Genomic DNA, 22182 nt, shown 5'->3' with positions numbered 1-22182 from the left:
ACCTGGCAGTCAAGTGCTATGGACTGATAGTGGGAAGTGGAAGGTGCAGGTCAGCCTAAGGGATACTATGGGAACAGAGACACGGAGTTGAGTATCATTTCCTGAGAGGCTGATGGCAGTGGGGCTTGAGTGGCAGACCAGGCTTGGCTTTTGAAACTAGGATAAGTGTTCTGGAGTGTCAGCTAGGCTCCGATAGAAGGAAGACCTCGTGTAGACAGAGTAAAGCAGATGAAAAGGGCCGGGGTTAGTGGGCACCAATAGTTCCCTTGTTTCTTCTAGACCCAGCACCCTATCCAGACCAGCTGTCCTTGAAGGACAAACCCAGCTGCCCAGCAGCGCAGCAGCTCCTGAGCCAGGTGGGCTCCAGCAATCCTCCTGGTGCAGTGTCAGCACCCTTGGTCCCATCGTCCCCTCCTGTGACTGTTGTAACCCCAGCAGCACCAGCCGCCAGCACCGTGCCAGAGCCAGCAGCAGGGACTGCCATACAGGCAGGGATTCCAGGGACTCCTCAGGGGCCAACCAGTGTACAGGAGACCTCCCAGCCACTGGTTGAGACTCACCACACCCAGGGTGCTGCCCAGCCCCTCAGCACTGGCCAAGGACCTTGCACCCCAGTTCCAGAGACCTCCCGTCACCCTTCAGGTCTAGGGGAGACCACCTCAGCCAGGGAGGCCAATGCTCTAGGGGAGCCCCTGTCTACTTCAGTACCGGAGCCCAGCCCCCCCAGTGGGCCCCCACAGCCTGCCCTGGGTCAGCCACCACCCACGCTGCCCATCATGGTGGGGACCATTAACCTGGTGACCCCCCAGCTCCCCAGCCCCCCTCTGGGGCCCACTGCTCCCCCACCACCATCAGCCTTGGAGTCGGATGGGGAAGGCCCACCCCCCAGGGTGGGCTTCGTGGACAACACCATCAAGAGCCTGGACGAGAAACTGCGGACTCTGCTCTACCAGGAGCATGTGCCCACTTCCTCGGCCTCGGCTGGGACCCCCATGGAAGCTAGTGATAGAGACTTCACCCTGGAGCCCCTGCGGGGAGACCTACCCTCAGCCCTGAGTGACAAGGCCCCAAGCCTTACCCAGCAGGCCCAGCCCTTGGTGAGTAGCTGGACTTGCCCCTGTGTCCCTCCCTGGTCACAGCTGGAGGTGAGTGAGCATACCAGCTATGTGGGGCGACTCACCCAGGGCCTGACTGGTTTTCTTGGTGATTCATCCACGCATAAGTGGCCTCGCACTGTTTGGGGTCTTGTGTGTGTGGTGCCAGGCATCTCAGCTCAGTTGTCCAGATGGAGGAGGAGAGCAGGCTGAGGATAGTTCCATCCATAGATGATAGGAATCAGTGGGTTAGGGTTTACTCACCGAGATGTCGATAAGCCAGGCTCAGTTATTCCTTTAAAATTTTTTTAAATTTTATGTGCATGAGTGTTTTGCCTGCACGTATGTAAGTGTACCGTGTACTTGCCAGTACCCACAGAGGCCAGAAAAAGGTGTCAGAGCCCCTGAAACTGGAGTTATGAATGGTTGTTAACTACCATGTGGGTACTGGAAACGGAACCTGGGTTCTCTGCAAAAGCAGCCAGTGCTCTTAACCACTGAGGCGTCTCTTCACCCCAAATCTTCCCTTTTTGTTTCTTCTTTCAGTTGGAAAAGTCAGAAACAGCCCCTGCAGGATGGGCCCTGACACAGCAGGAACAGAGTGCATCTTCACCAATGACAGGTAACTGCTCAAGGTCAAGGTAGTGCAGACCACGCTCTCCAGGTGCCACCACCTTCCTGGGCCCAGAACCTCCTCACCTTCATGCTTTCCGGGATAAAGTGAATCTTTCCAGATTAAAGTACATCTAGGGGTGGGGCCCAGACATGGCATAGCTCACCAACTTTTAGAAGGAACTACAGTCCAGAGAGAAAGAAAGTCATGTCTAGAAACATGAAAACTGGAATACAGGGGTGGGTTACTGGGGCCTTGCAGGAAACATGCCAGTGACCCCAGGCTCCCTGATGACTAGGCGGCTGGAGAGCAGAAGGTAGTCCCAGACTTGGCAGCTTTCCTGTGGCCACGGCAGCTGTGTGCCTCAGGGGAAACTCTCGCTTTGCTTTTGGGTTTTGGTGGGGCTTTTTCCTTTTCCTTTTTTAAAAAACAGGCCACAAGCCTCTTGGCACCTTTTTTTTGTGATATTTATTTATTTATTTATTTATTTATTTTCACTTTATGTCTGTGAATGCTTTGCCTGCATGTATGTGAATACACCCATGTGTACAATGCCTCGGAGGCTAGAAGAAGGTGTCAGATCCCTTGGAACTGGAGTTTAGGGACCATTGGACCATTGTTAGCTACCATGTGGGTGCTGGGAACTAAACCTGGGTCCTCTGGAAATTCAGTGCTCTTAACCAGTGAGCTTTAAAATTGCATTGTGTGTATATGTGTGTGTGTGAGAGAGAGAGAGAGACAGAGACAGAGACAGACAGAGAGACAGAGAGAGTTTGCACTTAATGTGGGTGTGAACGTGTCTTAATGAGCTTATGGAGGTCGGAGGGTAATTTGCGGCAGTTGGTTCTCTTTCCACCATGTGGGTCTTGAGGATTAAATTTAGGTTGTCAGATCTGGTGGCATGTGCCTTTACCCACTGAACCATCTCGCTGGCTCTTTTTTTTTGAGATAGGGTCTCGTTATGCAGCCCAGGTTGATGCTGAACTTGAAGCGATCTGCCTCAGCCTTCCCAAGACTGCAATCACATGTTATCCAAACAAACATTTGAATCTGGTCTATCTTCTGAGCTGCCAAGTTCTTGCAACTAGAATTTCTTGGGGAATAGCAAGATAAGAGTTATGATCCAGCTAATCTGGCAGGGCCACCTCAGTGTTTGTCAGCAGCAGATGGCTCCGGCCAGTTGCCTTTCCAGTGAGAGGTGCTGTCCAACTCCTCCTAGTGGACCCATGGGTAGCTGCGTTTCTAGTTAAATGCTCTAGGAGGGGTTGGTGGTGGTTGGCACTGAGGTGGGAATTTGTGCTGGGAAGGTTAGGGCGTGGGCAGAAGCTGGTGAGGTCTGAGCCTCATCCAACACCAGTTCCGGTGTTACTCTACCCAGTGCCAAACTCAAGCTGAAAGAGGTATCTCAGGGCCTCTTTTAAAGAGGCAACAGAGCTTCCTGCAAGGGGTGTAGCCTGAAATCCCAAATCCCAAATTCTGCTCAGAGTTCAGAACTCATGGTAGGAAGTGGAGGCATTGTTCTAGAAGGCTGACTCTCCATCTAGACTCAAACAGGTCAATTTTCTGACAGTCACAGAAATAGAACAGTTGGTACTGAGACCCCTGTTGTCCCCTGGAGGTGTGCAAAGATGGCTTAGATGATACCACCCACAGGAATGTGAGGAAGGGGATCAAGTGTTGCCCACAGGTTAGAGACAGGTGACAGAGCCTGGATCAGGTCACCCTAGGAATTTGAGGTTCCTATATAGGATATATAAAACAGACGTGTGTGTGTGTGTGTCTGTGTCTGTGTCTGTGTGTGTGTGTGTGTGTCTGTGTCTGTGTGTGTATGTCTGTGGTCTGTCTTTGTATGTGGTGGCTCCTCCATTTGCTCCAAGGCACAATTGGTTTCTGTGCCTCCCGCTGTAGTATGTGGATCAGTTCCAACCCCAGCCTGCTATGACTCTCCTTTGCCATGGAGAGGTCTCTCCTCTGTTGGGACCCACACTGCCTGACTGAGGTTCTCTCCTTAGCTCTTCATACCAACCCAGGGAAGCTCACCAGAAATACAGTGAATCCCCACTCTATCTGTAGACAGAACACTTTGAGGCAGTAGAGTGTGTGTGTGTGTGTGTGTGTGTGGCAGCCATTCCCTAGACCCTGCAGGAGCATGGTTAGAACCTCCTGTACCTTGTTTTCTTTGGACCCACGTAAAGCTAGAAGCATTTAGGGAAACAATGTAGAGTGCCTAGAGCATGGTGCTCCATCTGACACCTCTTCCCTTCTCCAGGCTTGTGGGTGTCTTCCAGGATGTGTTGTCCCCAGATATTGATGGCCCAGGGCACCACAGTGCATTTTCAGTCTTCTCAGCACACTAGCCCCTGGAATGCCAGTGTTCCTCTTCCTGCCCAGTGACAGTATTCCCATGGCATGGGTTCCCCGGGCTGTGAGTCATCTTCTACTCTTCTCTCCCTCTAGCCCCAGTAACACTGTCATGTTCCTATAGCAGAGTCATCTTCCAGCAACACTCTGGGCTGTGACAGTGACGGAGGACAGGTGGCCTCAGACTCCCCCACACTGCCCAGTGTCCCCCAGGTAAAGGTAACTCTTGATATACACTCAGCCGGTGGGTAGGGTTTTCTCTCAGTAGATTCTCGTATGATCTCTTCATTTCTGTTTTTTTCTAGGGTGCCCCTGTTTCCTCCAGCCTTGTGCACATGGAGCCCAGAGATCAGAACAGCAGTGTCCCCAGGGATGCTTTGGTAGCCCCCATGCAGAGCTGCCCAGGGACCTTTGCAGAGGAGGGCCCAGCCCAGATGCGTGGCACTCGGATCTCTGGGTCCCCTCATAAGCGGCCAGAGCAGCAGGAGAGCAGCTCCCCAGCCAAAACTGTGGGCCGCTTCTCTGTAGTTAGTACACAGGATGAGTGGACTCTGGCCTCCCCCCACAGCCTACGGTACTCCGCCCCGCCTGATGTCTACCTAGATGAGGTCCCCTCCAGCCCTGATGTGAAGCTGGCAGTACGGCGGGTACAGACGGCCTCCTCCATCGAGGTCGGTGTTGGCGAACCTGCCTCCAGTGACTCAGGGGACGAGTGCCCACGGAGGAGGCCCCAGGTGCAGAAGCAGTCCTCCCTACCTGGTAGCGGTGGTGTGGCAAGTGACTTGGTGAAGAAGGCCACTGCTTTCCTGCACAGGTCCTCGAGGGCCAGTTCACTGGGCCCTGAGACACCCAGCAGGGCAGGTGTAAAAGTCCCCACCATCAGTGTCACCTCCTTCCACTCCCAGTCATCCTACATCAGCAGTGACAATGACTCTGAGTTTGAGGATGCGGACATAAAGAAGGAGCTGCGCAGTCTTCGGGAGAAGTATGTGTGTGTGTGTGTGTGTGTGTGTGTGTGTGTGTGTGAATATGCATGTGCGTGCACGTATGCGTGAGAGAGAAAGAGAAAGAGAGCAACATCTTGGGGGTAGGGCTTATCTGGCCAGCATGAGGGTGGAGTTTGTCCACTTTTGAGGAGGCTTACCTAGCCAACATAGGGAGGTGGGGCTTACAGGGTCAGCATAGTCAGGGAGGGCTCACCTGTCCGGTCTCGTCCTAGCCAATTCTGCCTGATGAAGTTCAGGTCTTGGCCATGAGATATCCATTGGCAGGTGCTGTCAGAGCAACAGAGTAGCAAAAAGATCCACTTGGTTCCACCCTCATGGCTGGCCAGATAAGCCCTATCCCAGTCCAGGATGGATGGAGAGGGCCCCATCCAGGATGTCCTTACAACTGGGCCAGCCACACCCTGCCACCTGCTTCAGTCCTGGCTCCTCTGGGTACATATCTCCCCTCCTTTCTTTCAGGACTTGGCTTCTTCCTTTCTTATTCTGGGAGGACATCTCAAGGGTTAGGAGACATATACTTTCTCCCTCCCTCTCTCCCCTTCTGCCTCTCTCTCTTCCTGTCTTGGTATCTGTCTCTGATACTTGGTTTCTGTCTATTTCTCTCTGCCTTTACCTCTTACCTAGCAAATACTCATACTAATTGCTTATGCCCTGTGCTATCCTTTGGGGGTGGGAGGAGGCAGCCTGACAGGGTAGCTCCTGGAAGACCACACCAGCTGCTGAAGAACAGAGGTTTCCTGAAACTTATCTAATGGGCTCAGGAATCAGGGGGGCGGGGGGCAGTATTGAGCCTGCAGAGTTTCTGCAGGAGCCTGAGGGACTGAAGGAGCAGGGGTGCAGGGGCATAAAGGCTGCTAGTCTTGGGGCTCTGTGCAAGGCAGTTCAGGTTGCTATAATGGAGCTTTTGTTGAGGTGAGAAAGTAGAGGGGTAGGTACCAGCTGAGACCTCAGTACAGAGCTATGCCCTAAGTCCTGAAGAAGAGGCCCCTTCTGCTGACCCAGCAGCCCCCAAGGCAGCCAGCCTTCCTCTGAAAGCACTCCCTGTCCAAATACAATGCAAGCAGCAGTTTACTGTCTTTCTTATGTTTGTAGGGAGAAAGCCAATTGGTGTTTATTGATTGATTTGTTTGTGTATTTGTGTCTATGTATATGTGTGTGTGCTAGTGTGATGCATGTGTGTACACTTGTGTAGAGGTTGATGTCCTTGATCACATCCCACCTTATTTTTTATACAGGGCCTCTCACTAAATCTTGGGCTCACCCGTTAGGCTAGACTGGCTGGCCAGTGAGCCCCAGGATTCCTCCTTTCTTTCCCTCCCCACTACTTGGATTATAGATGTACACTGCCATGGTTAGCTTTTTATATGGATGCTGCAGATCTGAACACAGGTCCTTGTGTTTGCATGGCAGGCACTTTACTGACTGGGACATCTCTAGCTCTTTAGCTCTTTGGTTTTTTTTTTTTTTTTTTTTTTTTAAGAGCTAAAGGAAGTATTTTTTTTTTTCTACAACAAACTTGGGAAGTTGGATTTGATGCCTCTCCTGCAATCCCAGTACTCTAGAGGCTGAGCCAGGAAAAATCCTGAAAGTTCAAGGCCATCCTGGACTGCATATCAAGTCCCTAGCCAGCCAGGGCTACATAGGAAAACCCTGTCTTAAAACAAAACAAAACAAAAATTTGGCAGGCTATAAAGACACACGAGGTAAAGTCAAAGCTTATGTCATCATTTTCAACTGTGAAAACTACCTGTTTTCCCAATGCAAGAGGTTGGAAGAAATAGGCTGGGGCCCCTTGAAGGTCTCAAGTTCAGGTCTTCTGAAGTACAGAGAAGTTCAGTTCCTGATGGTGTAGGAGGGTGAGGAGAGGGGTGACCTATAACAGCGTGAGCCAGTATAGGGCTCAGTGGGGAGTCACGGCATTCTTCTCTCCAGCTGTCCTGGAGACTGCCCTTCCTCCACCTCCGCATTCCACCTGCCTTCCACCTGCATCATAAACATACCCATAACCCTCTGCAGTAGAGCCAGTGAGGCCATAGGCCAGTCACAAGAATCTTGGTGACTTGTTCATACAGTGCTGTCCCTCTTCTGAGCCTAGGGTACATGAGACCCTATAAAAGAAAGAAAGGAAGTGGGGGGGAGGAAAGGGGAAAGAAGCTAGGGATCTGTCTTTTTGGATCCTGACATCTAATTTTCTGTTCATCTGTGCTGATGTTTACGGCTTTAATTGGAAGCAGAAGTACCGGTGTAGAATAGTTGAGACAATTCAGTGGTCACTAATCTGGATATTTAAAAACGTGAGGTCCCTGGTCTTACCTATGTCATCAAGCATTATCAATGTCAGAGATGCCTCACCTTGTCCTCACCTGACTTAGATATTGCCATTTAAAGCCCACATGTAACCCTCCCAAGTAGCCCCAGTGGAGACCCAGGCAAGGTGGCCATCTCTCCCCACGCAGCCAGACCTCTCCTGCAAGGGAAGCCCATCTGCCCTGTGTCTTCTCTCTTGCTCCAGGCACCTGAAGGAAATCTCTGAGCTGCAGAGCCAGCAGAAGCAAGAGATTGAAGCCCTGTACCACCGCCTGGGCAAACCACTCCCTCCCAACATTGGCTTCTTTCACACAGCGCCTCCTAGTGGTCGCCGGAGAAAAACCAGCAAGAGCAAGTTGAAGGCCGGCAAGTTGCTGAACCCCTTGGTGCAGCAGCTCAAAGTCGTGGCCTCTAGCACAGGTCTGCAAATTCAGGGGAGGGCTGACCTGGGCTAAGAAGGGAGGACCTGGGGAACCCCACATGAGCCTGGGAGGCCACCTCTGGGTTGGTGTAACATCTCCGGACCTAGAAGAGTATGTTTTATTCTTCCTGGAACTCCTTTCACTGGAGCTCGGAGTCTCATGCAGAATGGCAAGGCCTGGGTGTGGGGGTCAGGGCTTCTTGGAGCCAGGCCTCTGCCCCATGTGGAAGGAAAGGGCACTCCCTCCCTGCTCCTCCCTGCCTAGGACACAGCCTAAGACAGAAGAGGCTATTTCTTCTGACCCTATCACTCAGGCACACATTAGCCCCTGCTCACTGGTATCAGGTGGCTGCCTTTGGGGGACAGGAAGAAAATGGGTTGTCATCTAGGCCTGGCAACACTGGTACCCAGTCCCTGATGCTGCAGTGGCTGGGCTCCAGGCAGCACTCTTGCATGTTGGTGTTCCTTTGAGGCCTCCAGAGCTGCACTACAGGGTGCACTGTTGAGTAGGGGGAGGTTCCATGAATCCCATTCTCCAAATGTGCCAAATGTGCACTATTGATTACCAGTAAGTATTCCCTAATCATGAGCCACCTGCAGACTGCACAGGTGACACCCAATACCAATCCCAGAGCTACTGGGCATCTCCCTGGTGACAGGTGCACAGGCCACTTTGAACCCACGTGCATTGCCTGCCACTTATTTGCACAGCACAGGTCCAGCATGACACTGGGGTTTGATATAGAGGGAGCACTTTCTTTGATCACTCCTGACACTCCAGCCTGGGATCTTGTCTGTATACTGGTTTTCTGCTGGAAACTCAGCTTCCCCAAGGTCACCCAGCAGAGAGCAGGGAGCAGACCCAGCCACATCCTCCCCTGCCCAGTGGCGCCTCATGGTGCCTGTCACCTCTTCTCCCCCCCCCTCGCCCAGGTCATTTGTCTGACTCCAGCAGAGGCCCTCCCACTAAGGACCCTGCCCACGCCAGCACGCCCCCGGGCACCAAGGCAGTTCAGACCCAGCAGCCTTGCTCCGTACGGGCCTCCCTGTCCACAGACATCTGCTCCGGCTTAGCCAGTGATGGAGGCGGAGCGCGTGGCCAAGGTGATTTCCAGCTTGCCTGTCTTCAAGCATGTGCCAGCCACGTAGGGCTCAGTGGTGTCACAAGAGCACGCCTGTGTGTTTAGAGGGGGCCTGGGCTGCAGCCAAGGTTGCTGAGCAGCTTTATAAAAACAACAAAGAAAAAGGAAAAAGAATTAAAGATGTAGACTTTGTATGGAAAAAATGGAATTGTCCTGCCATGTAAACGGCTCAGAGGCAGGTGATGGGTTTGCTAGAGTGAACCTCAGGAAGTGGCCAGGACCAGGAGGGATCAGCCCGATAATGGGAGGGAGCAGGGCCTGGCATCTTGCTGTGTTCTGCGATGCCTGTTCTTAGGCCCTGGCTGCCCCACCCTGCCCGCTTCCCACAGCGGAGCCCGATGGTGCTAAACACTGGGTCCTTCCAAAGTCCACGGGACAGCTGGGGGACAAGGGCTCAGCTCTCAAGCTGGGAGCTTGGCCCTGAGGAGGAAGTCTGGTCATCACTGCCGTGGACAGTAGCAGCTGCTTGATAAGGTGTTTTCCTGTCCTTAACCATCTCTGTCCAGAGAAATCATGGTGACCGATAAAGGTGCCCCACCTGCCCCATCCCCTCCTCCTCCGGGCCGCTTCTCTTCTCTTACTGTTGCCTCCTCCCATTCTGTGGTCAGTGGCTTTGGTGCTTGGGCTGGGCTAGATGGAGCCGTGGATGTTAAGTTACAAGACTGTGGCTTTTGGTGTGGAGGAGGAATCGCAGCAACCTGTACTTGATAAGTGTCTCTCTGTTTTCTTCCCTTTATATTCATTTGCAGGCTGGACGGTTTACCACCCAACGTCTGAGAGAGGGGCCTATAAGTCTAGTAGCAAGCCTCGTGCTCGATTCCTCAGTGGACCCGTATCTGTGTCCATCTGTCTGTATTTGTTCTTTTGTATTTTCCCACCACCCGGCCCTTGGTTTCTCCCTTCCCTGCTCCCTGTCTTCATTACCTCTCATACATTTCATAGGTTGCCACCCCCACCCCTTGAAGTCACCTCCTCCACGTAGAAGGTGGACCCCACTGAATACACTGTCCATAGTCAACCCAGCCCCAGACAGCTCTGTGCATGCTTTTGACTGTGCCCAGGTACCAAAAGCATGCTCAACAGAGCTCCCACCTCTGCCACAGCCTCTCCACCCCATATGTGCCGGGGCGTTCTGCATTCTTCCCATCACCTCATTTATTTTCTTAAGTTGGACGTAGTTTTCTGTTGCAATTGTGGCCAGTATACATGTCTGCTGTTCCCGGGTTTCAATGACAACAAAAAGACAACCCCAACCTTCTCCAGATGCACAGTGTGTTACACACGTGCCTGGACTCCCACAACATGCATGTAGCAGGCTGATACATTTCTAATGTCCCTGGAGGGTGTGTAGGGCCAAAGCCCAACCCCTGAGCCCTGCCTCTGCCCTCCTTCCCACTCCTGCATGTGGAGATGCTAAGAATGTGCTCCCAGGGCAGGGTGTAGCTCAGTGGCCTAGCACTTGCCTAGTGTGCCAAAGAAAGGCCCTAGATTCCATCCCTAGCATCGAAAAGCTAGGGCTTCCTGACCCACCCCTCCCCACTGTATAGGGAGGACTGGTCCCCTCTGCCATCTTACCCAACCCTGGGTAAGGTGCTCACCCCACCTTCAAAGGATAAATTGACACCTACCCCATGTCATGCGGCTCTTTGGAGCTTGCATCCTGCCTGGTCCCTTCTTCTCTCCCATCCAGCCTGAGCACTCTGCTCCATAAGATTTCCTCTGAACCATGTGATGTCAGGGATGAAGCCAGTGAGGGGGTTCCTGGAACCTCCATCAAACCCAATCCCAGTGCCAGCCTCCCTCACATGCCCTAGGACCTGTTCCTGGTGCCCAGGAGTGCTCACCGGCTTGGCCCTGGTACAATTTGTTTTTAACTCTCACGGCAGTTGGCAAATCACTCCAAAGCTTTGGAGATTTTAGGTTTTTGCCTTTTTAACAGGAAAAAAATCTTTTTGACAATTGGATTAGAGATGCTGTTTTGGGACACATGACTTTTTGCTTGTACAATAAAGATACATTGTGCTTGTGGGAACCTAGAGGCCACATCTGTGGTAGGTGACCATTGCCATTCCCCATTCCCTACATCAGAGGCCCACATGGATCATCCGTCTCGAGGTGAATGGGGCAAGGGCACATGGCTATGTGGACATGCTAGGGACTTCTCAACAGTTTCCTGTACATTTAATAGACTGCCCGTTTGTGGAACAGTGGCATCTGGCTGGCAGTATGTCGGTCTGGCTTCTGGTTAGTTGCTGTATTGAGGATGGAGAAGGGCTGGGAGGCCTCCCTCTGTGCATCCCTTATGTCTTTGTAGCAGGCAGAGTTTTTTCCTGTCCTCCAGCCTCGTTCTGGCCCCTGCTTGCCTGATGCCTCTCCTGCTGAGCCTGGTGGGCATACAGCTCACATTGGGATGATCACCAGGCATGATGGCACCTGGATCTCTGAGTGTATCCCATCCCCCAAAGCAGAACACATGGCAACTTGCCTGCAGTGGTTACGATCGTGTCTCTGAGATCAGCTTCTCTACCAAAGGTTGTGTTTTTAAATGGTTTTCACTTGTTTTTCTGTGAATTACTGGTCCAAGACTTGAGAGAAAGGCACAGCACAGTCAAAAGCCCCTGTGGCCAGGAGGAAGGAACATATGAGCTTGGCTGGGCAACTTCCAGTGTGGTGCTGCCTCCCATGGATTGCTGATGTACAGCTCAATCCATGTCAAACCAGACTGAGTTGGTTCAGTGTTTGGGGTCCATGCTACAGCCCCTTCATACTGTCAAGTTGCTAGTCAGCAAAGCCCAGGTGAATGCCTGCTCTGACACCTCTCACTGTGGTATATGATGAGGAGAGTCTTGGGCTAACCCACTCTTTGGAAAAAGAGTAGCCCAAAAGACTCTTTTGTACTGTGTGCTGCTGGCCTCTGGGCTTTAGGGGTCTGGGCTTCTCATTGAGATGTTCATTTGTCTGTCTTGTGACTTCTGAATAGACTGGGGAGTGGGGTGTCCTCAAGGACCTTTGGGGTCTCAGAGGGTTGAGCGTGGGATCAATGTTTCGTGAGCATGAGAGAATGCATAGTGGCAGGATGGAGCCTGACTGGAGGCTGAGAGGAGAGAAGGGCCCTCAGGGCAGGGGCAGTGTGCGCAGGTGGCTGGAAAGATGCTGGAGTATGTCCAGCTCTGTGTGGCTGTGTGTTCAGGGGTGTATGACACCCCACTTCCTGGAAGACAAAAGGATCCAAGAAAACAAAATGTGCTTTAAATTTTGACTACAGAAAGATCTGGGATTCCATGAAGCTCAGAGAAAGAGAAAGAGAACGAGCTCGAGGAAGGGCAGGTTGAAATGGGGCGACAGGGTGGGCTGGAGACCCTGTCTCTGATGGAACCAAGCAGAGCATCAGGGGACTCCAGAGGCAGAGGTGAGCCTGGAACAGGGGTCAAGTGGAGATGGGCAGTGAGTAGAAAGGCCTCTGGGGAGTGTGAACCCTGTGTTAGCTGCCTGCTTCCAGCCTGGGTCCTAGCACAGACCCCACAATTCATTGCAGACTCCTCCCTGTGGTAGGCAGTGGCAACCAGGCCACCTACCTGTCTTAAAGGACACTGGCCATGGAACTAAAGAGGAGAGAGATATGCAGGTACAGACCAAGACAGCACCTGGGGTTCTGTGGGTGCAGCCCACTGAGCCACCTCCTTTGATGTCCTGCCCCTGCCCCGGCAGGTGTGGACACCTCCTGAACCTTGATTTCCCGAGGGAACCACAAGGGCTCACGGTGTTTGTTCTTCTTCCCAACTTCATTTCCTCAGGTCAGGGACTTCTGTGGCCCTCCCAGTCTTCTCCCCCCGTAGGTTGTTCTTGTCCCTTACTGACTGGAAGAGAGAGAGTCTAGTAAGGGATACAGGAGACCCCCGCACCCTGAAGGTCAGTGGGGCCTGTGACTGGGGGCTGTCAAAGCCAGCACGTCAGCTCCAGGGTCTGTAAGACCCAGTTCTGTGCAGCTCAAGGCCAAATGAAATGTCCCTACCCACTCTACACAGAACCAAGGCACCTGTTTTTGAGCTGACACTTCATGGACACTTTTTGACTGTTTTCTCAGCTTGAGAATAGGGTTGTTCAATATAGAAAAAGCTCTGGGGGTATTCGGGCTTTGACATCAGGAAGGGGCATGGGGTTCTATATGTAGAACTAACCCATGAGAGATGGTGATGGGATGAGGCACAGCCACCTGGGTTGGCCGTGAGGGACACTGGGTGGGAGCGCCTGGTACCAGGAGGGCTGACCCCATGGAGAGGGCTTACCCATTGTGAACTTCATCCATATATGAACACTGAGTTGCAGAGAGATGTAGGAAATTGTTGCCTGAGTTTTACATCTGTCGCATTTGAGGAGTCCTTGCCGCCAGCTGAGGTCTTGAGGGTGGTGGATGTGTAAAGGGTGTTTTGTCAACCTGAGAGTGGTGCATAGTTTGGACCAGACCATTATGCAGAGGTCTCACCTCACTATAGGGACAGGTGGGTATCCAGGGAGACCAGGATGGGACTGGTTTAAACCATCCTGCCTCTGACTGGCTCTATCCACTCATTCTGTGCTGCCCAGGAGTCTGTGAATGCCTATCCTGACACAGCAAAGGTGGGGACCAGGGCCATCCCATGCCCAGGGCAGAAATGCTGAGGGATGTCCAGAGGGTGCTGGATGCCCCACTGAGGCTCTGCCGGAGATTAGCATGGCTGTACTGTCAACATGGACTGACTGGTTTATCCCAACGCTGAAGCAATCTGTGCTCTAGTCATCTGGGGCTAGTACAGGAGGGCTATGAAAGAAGGAAGCTGATGGTTGTGGTCCAGGAAGGTCAGCCATAGCCAGCCCATCTGCCATTCTACCCAGTATGACAGTAGCCAAGCCCCACATCTATACCTCCCAGCCATACCAAGAGTTGGCAGGCAAGTATGTCAGCCCTTAAAGTACTGACTGTAGCCAGCTAGGGGACTTAGTGTGATTGTACTCCTCTCGCTGAATCATCTCTGGGACCACAGTAGCCCAGGCAGCAACAACCCCACACTGAGTTGAGAGGACATGGGTGCAGCCCCAGGCTTCAGGGTGGGTGCTTCCTCCTTGTAGAAAACAACACTTTTTCTTCCAAAAGTCACCTGAGAGAGCCTGTCGCCACTTCTCATCCAGATCCCTCTTGGTCACTGCACTTCTTTCTTTCTGAGCATTAAATTACTTAACAAAACATCACCCTGCTTTTCCTCACTGCAGCCTTAGAAGCCATACAAAATAAACTGAACTAGTAAGTCCATAGGAGGTGGGTTTCAGATCCAATATACACAGCTTGGGCTGAGCTCTGGCCAGGGAGTGGCCAGCATTTGCACACTGTCCCTCAGGGCAGGAGAAGGAAGTCAAGCAGTCAGGTTTCCCAAGCCTTTGGACCAACTGGCTCAGGCCAGTGCCATGTACATCAGTACCCCCTTCCTGGGATGTGCCTTCTAGAGAGAAGAGCAAGGCTGGAGTACAGACCTGCCTCACTAGTGTTGCTTTGCCAAGTGGCCTTGGGGAAGTCTGAGTTCCTTGCCAGTTGCAGCTCCTTGGGAAGCTGTAGGTTAAACCATAATGGCAGCACCTCCTGACATAGCCCAGGCTGACCCCATGTCCCCAGGTTACCCCATCCCTCTAGGCCCTGCCAGATGTCACATTCTGTGTGTTATCTGCCTGACCACAGACAAAACCAGAGTAGTGGGGACGGAGCTGCTTAGTAGTAGACCAGTAAAGATCTAGGGAACATGGGCTATTAAAAAAAGAGGCATGATGTCTCCCCAGAGCAGGATCAGCCTCAAGGCAGAAATCTTCCAGTGTTCCTGTTCCAGTGCCCCTGTCTGACCTGGTACAAGGCAGCCATCTGGGATCCAGAATTGGCCTCAGACCTACAGAACAATGTATCTTTTTGCACTTGGAAAACCTCCTGTGGCCTTACAGGCCAGTCGAGGCTGTGCCTGGTTCCATTCCGGGACCCCATGGCTGACTTCAATGGATTTACTGCCTCAACCAGTGGGGCTCCCAAAGGCCTGGTGTTTGAAAGCCAAGCGGTATGCTTTGCCTTGTTTTTTTCCTTTCCCTGCCTTTCTTTTTTCTATCTCTTTTTCTGAAATATGCTTTTAGAGACAAACACTTCTCCCTGAAGCTTGAGGGCTTGCCCTCGTACCTCTACCTCCTCAGCAAAGCCCATGAGAGCCTGCACACGAACACTGGGGATGTTGCCCCATTCCCCCAGGCCAGGCTGGCCTCCCTCTCCGACTACTGCCTGTGTCTGTCCCTCCCTGCACACTGATGACTTTTGCTTACATGTGGTAGTGTGATGGGTATGTGCTGTTCTGCCTAACCCTGTGGTCTTGTATCCTTTTTCTTCCCTTACAGGGTCAGCCCTGAAGCGTCTCTGCCTAGGCAAAGAACACAGCAGTAGTAATTATCTGGGTTTTTTACCTCCTTTGTCCCCTTTCATCGCATGGGCTTTGTCGTGGCTAGCGCGCATCAGGGCCTCCCACAGGCGTGTGGCCTGCTCTGTGCCCCACGCTGGGCCAGCTTTGCTTCTGCCTGGCAGAATAGCTGCCCCTCTGGCTCCCCTTTGTGTTTCCATGGCTCCTAGAGTTTGTACCGTCTCGCCAGTCACCTAACAGGCCTGCCTATCCTTTAGAATGCCCACAGAGTACCACTTATTAATTGGGTCCTTTTCCAAAATTGTAGGATCAGTATTTCCTTGAAGTGCTAACGATGGGTGCTTCCTTGAGGAGAGATGCCAGGACTGAATGGGTATTAGTCTACCTGGGCCACTCACCTCTCTCTCCTTGTCCCTCCCCCTCTCTCTCCCTTTCTCTCTCTCCCTCTCCCTCCTTTTCTCGCTCATTCTCTTTTTTGCCTTTTTATTTTTTAATTCCCCCTCCCCCTTTTCTGGCTGAAAACGTCATGTAGTAATAGCTGTGTGTTGAATCTCATCACTAATGTGTAAACCGTTGCCTGTGCTTTCCCATCTCTGGCCACTAAAGTTCACTACATTTTGGAACAGCTTGTTTAAAGAGACGGTCATTTGTAAAGAGATGGTCGTTAGCTGTTTGGGTTAGGTTTTGTTTTGACGGACTTGAGGTGTATATTTTTAATTGGCTTATTCAAAATTGACAGCCGGAAATTGTGTGTGTAGGGAGGGAAGGAGGGGAGGAGACACCACCGAACAAGTCCCATGTTGGCCATTTAAAAAAATATATTAAAGAAGTAGCCAAATGTTCTCTGTTCTGCAGAGTGGCTCTCAGCTCTCCTCCGCCCAGCATCCCCCAACCATAGCTGGAGCCCACCCGAGGGGCTCTAGGTATTGATGTTTTTTGTTAATTCCTTCCAAATGCTCTGGTAAGGAAAGGCACCATTTCCTCGTCTTGCATTCCAGCTACTAAGCCATTAAAATGCACAGGAATACAAACTACAGTCTGTCCAGGGGCTGCTGGGAGGCTGGTGATATTGCCTATGTGCTGAGCACTCTGTAAAGTAGCCCAGCCTCTGCTCTACTGCCCCATGGTATGCTGAGGGTACAGAGGCCATAGAGAGCCCCAGGAATCTGACCCTACCTCTGGGACACCAGTGTTCATGTATGTTTCACTGTGTCATGAAGTCCCCATGCTCACACATGAGGCTAGTGGGACATACAGCAGTGGGCACACAGTGAACTTTTAATGGAGGGTGCCAGCTGCTCAGGGTCCTGTCCCCTGCCCTAGCTTAAGAAACAAGTGATGACTGCCTGGCATAGCCCAGTCACAGCCCACACAGTCCCTCAACAGTGTCTAACACCAGGCAGCAAGGCCCCTTGATGCAGACCACCTCTTGAAGCAAGGTGTTGCCTGGCCAGAGTGAGGCCATTGATTGTCCCAGCTGTCATGTGAGAATGACTGCTGCCAGCCTGTCAGTGGCACTGGGCAGTGCATGGAGTCACCAATCCTGGCCTGTATGACTCCCCAGGGTCCTCCACCAGCAGCCTGGCCCCAGGCCCCGAGCCAGGTCCCCAGCCCACCCTGCACATCCAGGCGCAGGTGAACAACAGCAACAACAAGAAAGGCACCTTCACGGACGATCTTCACAAGCTGGTGGATGAGTGGACAACCAAGACAGTGGGGGCGGCACAGCTGAAGCCCACACTCAACCAGCTGAAGCAGACACAGAAGTTGCAGGACATGGAGGCTCCTGGCGAGGCGCTGGCTGTGAGTGAGCGTGGGTGCGGGTTCTCCCGGGAGAGGGATGGTGGGCATGATGGCTGTGGCCATGAGTCATTACTAGCATCTTGAGTGCCAGGTGTCCAGCATGTCAAGCACTTTCATGACCTGGGTCCATCTTCTCCACAAGAATTAAGCCTTTGCCCCTGTAATGGTTGGGAGGTAACTTGCCTGTGGTCCTGGCCAGCAGGGGAGACAGACTGGGCTGAGCCTGTGACTCTGGAACTCAGGTACTGCAGAATGTCCCGGTTGGCAAAACAGCTTCCTCTTTGTGGACAGAGCAAGCTTTGTCCTCATTCCATTACTCCCCAGTTTGGAGAAAGGGCAGGTGCTCACTACATCCTCGAGTGACGGCTGTCAATGTGGGGCCAGTGTGGGACAGGGCAAGGAGCTGCTCTCATAGCTCTTGGTGTGTCATATGGCTTTGCAGCGGGACCAGCCGTGGGTATATTCCCACTTTTCCAGTTTTCTGGAGGAGTTTGTGGAAGATTTGTGTTATTTCTACTTTAGGTGATTCGTGAAGTTCATGGGTGAAGCCATCTGGGCTGCTGCAGTATTTTGTGGGTGTTGCTTTTAGTGTGGGAAACATTCCTTTGTGAACTTGTGCTTTGAAAAACTTCTTCAAACACACTGCATGCTGCCACCCATGCTGTAGGTGACCCTGGCAGAATTCATCCATCACACATCTGTCCGTCCCTCGGGGAAGGTTTGCCTTAGGAATCCAGTTTTCTCTCCAGTTCTAACACCATTTGGATTCTTTCTCCTCTTGATAGTCTTGCTAAATTCTCCTTCCCTGGTAATTGCTGCCTCTTCTGTAAATGCATGTAAAATTTCAAATCAGTTGTCATGTAATCACCTGTATTACCTCTTATCAAAGCTTGTGTGATTCCCAGCATGTCCATGTTTTCATTCCTGGTACTGGTAATTTCTGCTCCTACTTTCTCTGTGTATCTGTGTCTTTTTGTCTTTCTCCCTCTGTGTGTGCCTGTCCCTCCCTTCCTCCCCACCTCTCAGTCCTTATGTTTTTTGCTGTTGTTTGGTTGGGGTTTTTTTTGTTTGGTTGGTTTTGTTTTGTTTTGTTTGACAGGGTCCCAGCCCACTTGGAAATCACTATGTGGACTAAGCTGGCCTCGATCTCACAGACCTGTCTCTGCCTCCTGAGGGCTGGGATTAAAGGCCTATGCTACCACACCCATCATCCTTTCCTTATATCTTAAGACTTTGTTAATTTCATGGACGTTTTGAAAGAACTATTTTATCTTTAATATATTGTCTGTTCTCTATTTCATTCATTTCCAACTTACTGTTTTTTTCTGTCTTTGGCCTAGTTTTGTTCTAGAAGTTCCCTGGGCTTGACTGTGAAATCAGTGATGGAGTGTTTGCCTAGTATTTTGAGGACCTGGGTTGGGTCCCCAGCACTAGAGGGAAAATAACTTAAGGTGAATAGGCTGCTGACTTGTAGCCTTTCTTTTAAAAAGACAGTCAATTTCCCTCTAATGGTTTTAGGTATACCCCAAAAGTTTGATATACAGCATTTCTACTAACTTTCATTTCAAAATAGTTGGTCATTTCCATAGTGACTTGAAATAAGGACAGTTAGTTTCTTTGTCTCTCTCTCTCCCCCTCTCTCTCTGGTGTATGTGCATGTGTATGAGTGAATGCTCACACCTGTGCATGTTGCACAGTCCTGCTCGATCACCCTCTGCCTTATTCCCTTGAGACGAGCTCACTTACTGAACCTGGAGTTGGACTGGTGGCAGGCAAGCCACAGTAATCCTCCTGTCTCTGCCCCCATAGCACTGGGGTTACAGGTATGTTCAAACTCTGGTTCCCATGCTTGTGCAACAAGCACTCTTGCCACTGAGCCATCTGTCCAGCCCTATTTACCAATTTCTCATGACCTTTTTAACCAGTACTTTGTAGTTTGGCTGCACTATGGTACATGTGTTCAGTTCAGTTTTTGACTCCTCGGTGTCAGCGACCTCAGTATCAATTTCATCACTGTTCCTCAGGTACTTGACCTGAATCTAATTCATTCCTTCTTCAAGTCTACACTCCCAGGATCCTGACCCCTCAGTACATTTCCCACAGAAACCTATTATTTTAAGACAAAGTTGAAAATCCCCAATGTGGCCCCAGGGTCCTGTGGGATTTCCTGGCTATTTTCCTGAGCTCCTACCACATTGGAGAATCCTGCTCTGCATACATTCTGGATTCTTACTACTTTGTGTGTGTATTGCATGTACATGAGTGTGCAGCTGCATGTACCTAGGTGTGCACAGCTACATATGCCTGAGTATGTGCATGCAGAGGCCACAGCAGAGTGTCCAGGGTCTTATCTCTAGCTCTCTCCATTTCTGTTGAGCTGGCTGGCCAGCAAGCTCTTGAGATCCACCTGTCTCCACCTCCCAGTGCTGGAGCTACAGGCTATGCCCAGAGAGAGATTAAGCTCAGTGGTTAAGAGCAGGTACTGGGGCTGGAGAGATAGGAAAAGCACTCATACACATAAAATAATAAATTAGAGGGAGGGAGGGAGGGAGGGAGGGAGAGAGAGAGAGAGAGAACCTTTTTTACAGAGGACCCAGGTTCCTTCCATGTGGAAAGACAACTGCCTGTATCTCCAGCTCCAGAGGATCTGAACCCTCTCCTGACTGTACCCCCCCCCACATATAGATAACACACAGATGCACATAAATAAAAAGAAATCTTTAAAGTTTAATTCCAGGCCAATATTTTCAATTGTATGTCTTATTTACATAGTTATCTTATGGTTTTCTTTTTCTCTTCCCCTTAACTTTGTTCTTATAGTGCCTTGTTACTTCGTAGGAGTTTTTAATGTTATATGTAGGATATTGTATTTGAAAAATTATTTGCAAAAACAATTTAAGATCAAGTAATAGTTTTCTTGTGTCTTGATTTGCCTTTAAGCTCATGTTCATATTTTTAGCAGTCCTCTTCTATAAAGTGCCTGGTCAAGGATATTAATCATTTAAAAGATGACTTGGTCATCTCCCAATACCCCCAGCTGGCCTGGCTGTCCGCTTATCCACCAGCTTGTGCAGATCGTCCAAGAAGGTGCCTTTCTTGTCATTTACCTGTGCCTGGGCATGCAGGGTGAGCTGGGGGACCTGGCCCGGGGACTGAGCCCAGGCTGGTCTCATTCTCACAGAGATCTGCCTGCTTGGGATTAAAGGCCTGGGCCACCACACCCAGCTTTGGTTATCTTTTCATTACTGATTTGTGGGAATTCATTGTATCTCTTTTGTCATATGTTATGGTTATATTCTACCAGTGCATGGCTTATTCCTCTCTCTCTCTCTCTCTCTCTCTCTCTCTCTCTCTCTCTCTCGTGTGGACATGGTTTTGGAGGCCAGAGGTCGACATCTGCTGTTTTTTCAATCCCTTTCCACCTTATCTTTTGAGATAGGCTCTCTTCACTGAACCTGGTGCTCACCAATTAGCTAGACTGGTGGACCAGGGAGCTCTGGGAATCTGCCTGTCTTCACCCTTCCCATGCTAGAGCAGACGTGGTGATAACCGTGGTGATAACCACAGGCTTTCTCTTTTTTTTTTTTTTTTAATGGAAGTGACTCTTTTATTTAAAAAAAAACACTTAATTTTTATTTTATGAGTATGCGTGTATTGCCTGCATGTAGGTAAGTGCACCCGTGTCGTGCAATGCCCGTGGAGGACAGAAGAGGTTGTTGGATCCCCTGGAACTAGAGTTACAGACAAGTCATTAGCTGCCATCTGGGTGTTGGGATTGGAACCCGGATCTTCTGCACGAACAGCCAGTGTTCTTAACTGCTGAGCCATCTGTCCAGCCCACCCACAGGCTTTCTTATGTAGGTGCTAGGGATCTGAACTTAGGCTGTGTAGCAGGTACTTTACTGATACAGTGATTTCCTCAACACTTCTTTTTTTTAACTTTCTTAGTGGTAAGAGTAAAATGACTAAGAAATTTTCATTTTTTTCTAGAAGTTTCATTGTTTTAGCAATTGCATTAAGGCCTATGAGCTATTACACAGGTGTTGCTCTAGCACCTCCCTTTCCAGTCTGAATCACACGTGAGTATAGGTCCATCTCTAAACCTGGTCTTTTAATTCCCTTAACCATTCTTCTATCTTTATGATAATAGCACTCTCTTAATTACTTTATTACAACTTTATAGTAAGTTTATTGTTTGGTGGGACAAAGCCTTCACTGTTGAACTTCTTCAAGAATTTCTTGATTTTCCTAGGTCCTAAATGTTTGCATGTTTTAGATAAACCTCTGGAGGTTTTATTGGAAGTGGATTAGGTCTGCTGATCAATGGAATGAGGTTTAAAGTGTTAGGAGTGTCAAGAATTTGACATCTCCCTGTTTCCTTACATCTTTCTTTCCCTTTACTGCAAAGGTGTTATCTATCTCTTGTTAAATTTATCCCGAGGTAGTTGATGCTTAGGAATGCTGTCACAAACTACACTGTTGTTGAAATTTCATTCTCTAGTTGTGTGTTTCTAGTACATGGAAATGTGACTGATTTTGATACCTGGTAGCCTGCAGTACTGCTAAATTTACTTATTCAGCCATTCCTGTAAGTTTCTCTACACACAATCTTATCATCTGTAGATAAGGATAGTTTCTCTTTTTCTCTTCTCCCTGGACGGGCTTTCCAGTGTTGAGCAGAAGCATGGAAGAGGGGTAACGTAATGTTACCCCTTCATCTGGGTATGGCTGCTGGCTCCATAGGGGCCTTCACAGATGGCACTGGCTGCTGGGCATGTCTTCTGTGAAGGTCACAGAGACTGGTGCTATTCCTGCCTGTATAGGGTGCAGTGACTGAGGTGTTTGTCTGTCTGTGGTACTGGGGATGGAGCCAGGGCCTCACACAGCCCTTCCAGTGGAGTCTTCTCTCCTGGAGTAGAGGTCTCTGTGGGGCAACAGCCCACATTCCTGAGGCAAACCCTGCTTAGTTATGCTGTTTCATCTTTTATGGTTACTGGCTTCGATTTTACAGCTTT

At 50.5% G+C, this 22182-nt stretch overlaps 1 protein-coding gene across 11 annotated transcripts in view; it reads left to right on the top strand.

Annotated features, from left to right (window-relative positions):
• Wnk2 (WNK lysine deficient protein kinase 2) overlaps positions 1-22182 on the top strand; it is a 120751-nt gene that overhangs the window by 95212 nt on the left and 3357 nt on the right. For 5 of the 11 annotated variants that reach the window (XM_008852761.2, XM_008852728.2, XM_008852737.2 and 2 more), the window contains 9 exons: positions 280-1097; positions 1641-1716; positions 4193-4281; positions 4374-5053; positions 7588-7802; positions 8737-8907; positions 9695-9793; positions 15345-15389; positions 16929-17167. In XM_008852761.2, the coding sequence (XP_008850983.1) occupies positions 280-1097; positions 1641-1716; positions 4193-4281; positions 4374-5053; positions 7588-7802; positions 8737-8907; positions 9695-9793; positions 15345-15389; positions 16929-17167 (2432 nt within the window). The remainder of the gene's footprint in view (positions 1-279; positions 1098-1640; positions 1717-4192; positions 4282-4373; positions 5054-7587; positions 7803-8736; positions 8908-9694; positions 9794-15344; positions 15390-16928; positions 17168-22182) is intronic. The other 6 variants (XM_008852767.2, XM_008852721.2, XM_008852757.2 and 3 more) reach the window with 4 other exon arrangements.

The sequence above is a fragment of the Nannospalax galili genome, unplaced genomic scaffold (genome assembly GCF_000622305.1).
Source record: "Nannospalax galili isolate Female #2095 unplaced genomic scaffold, S.galili_v1.0 scaffold1532, whole genome shotgun sequence".
Lineage (NCBI taxonomy): Eukaryota > Metazoa > Chordata > Mammalia > Rodentia > Spalacidae > Nannospalax > Nannospalax galili.
The sequence above is the reverse complement of the archived record's forward strand: the minus strand, read 5'-3'. Positions and strand labels throughout refer to the sequence as shown.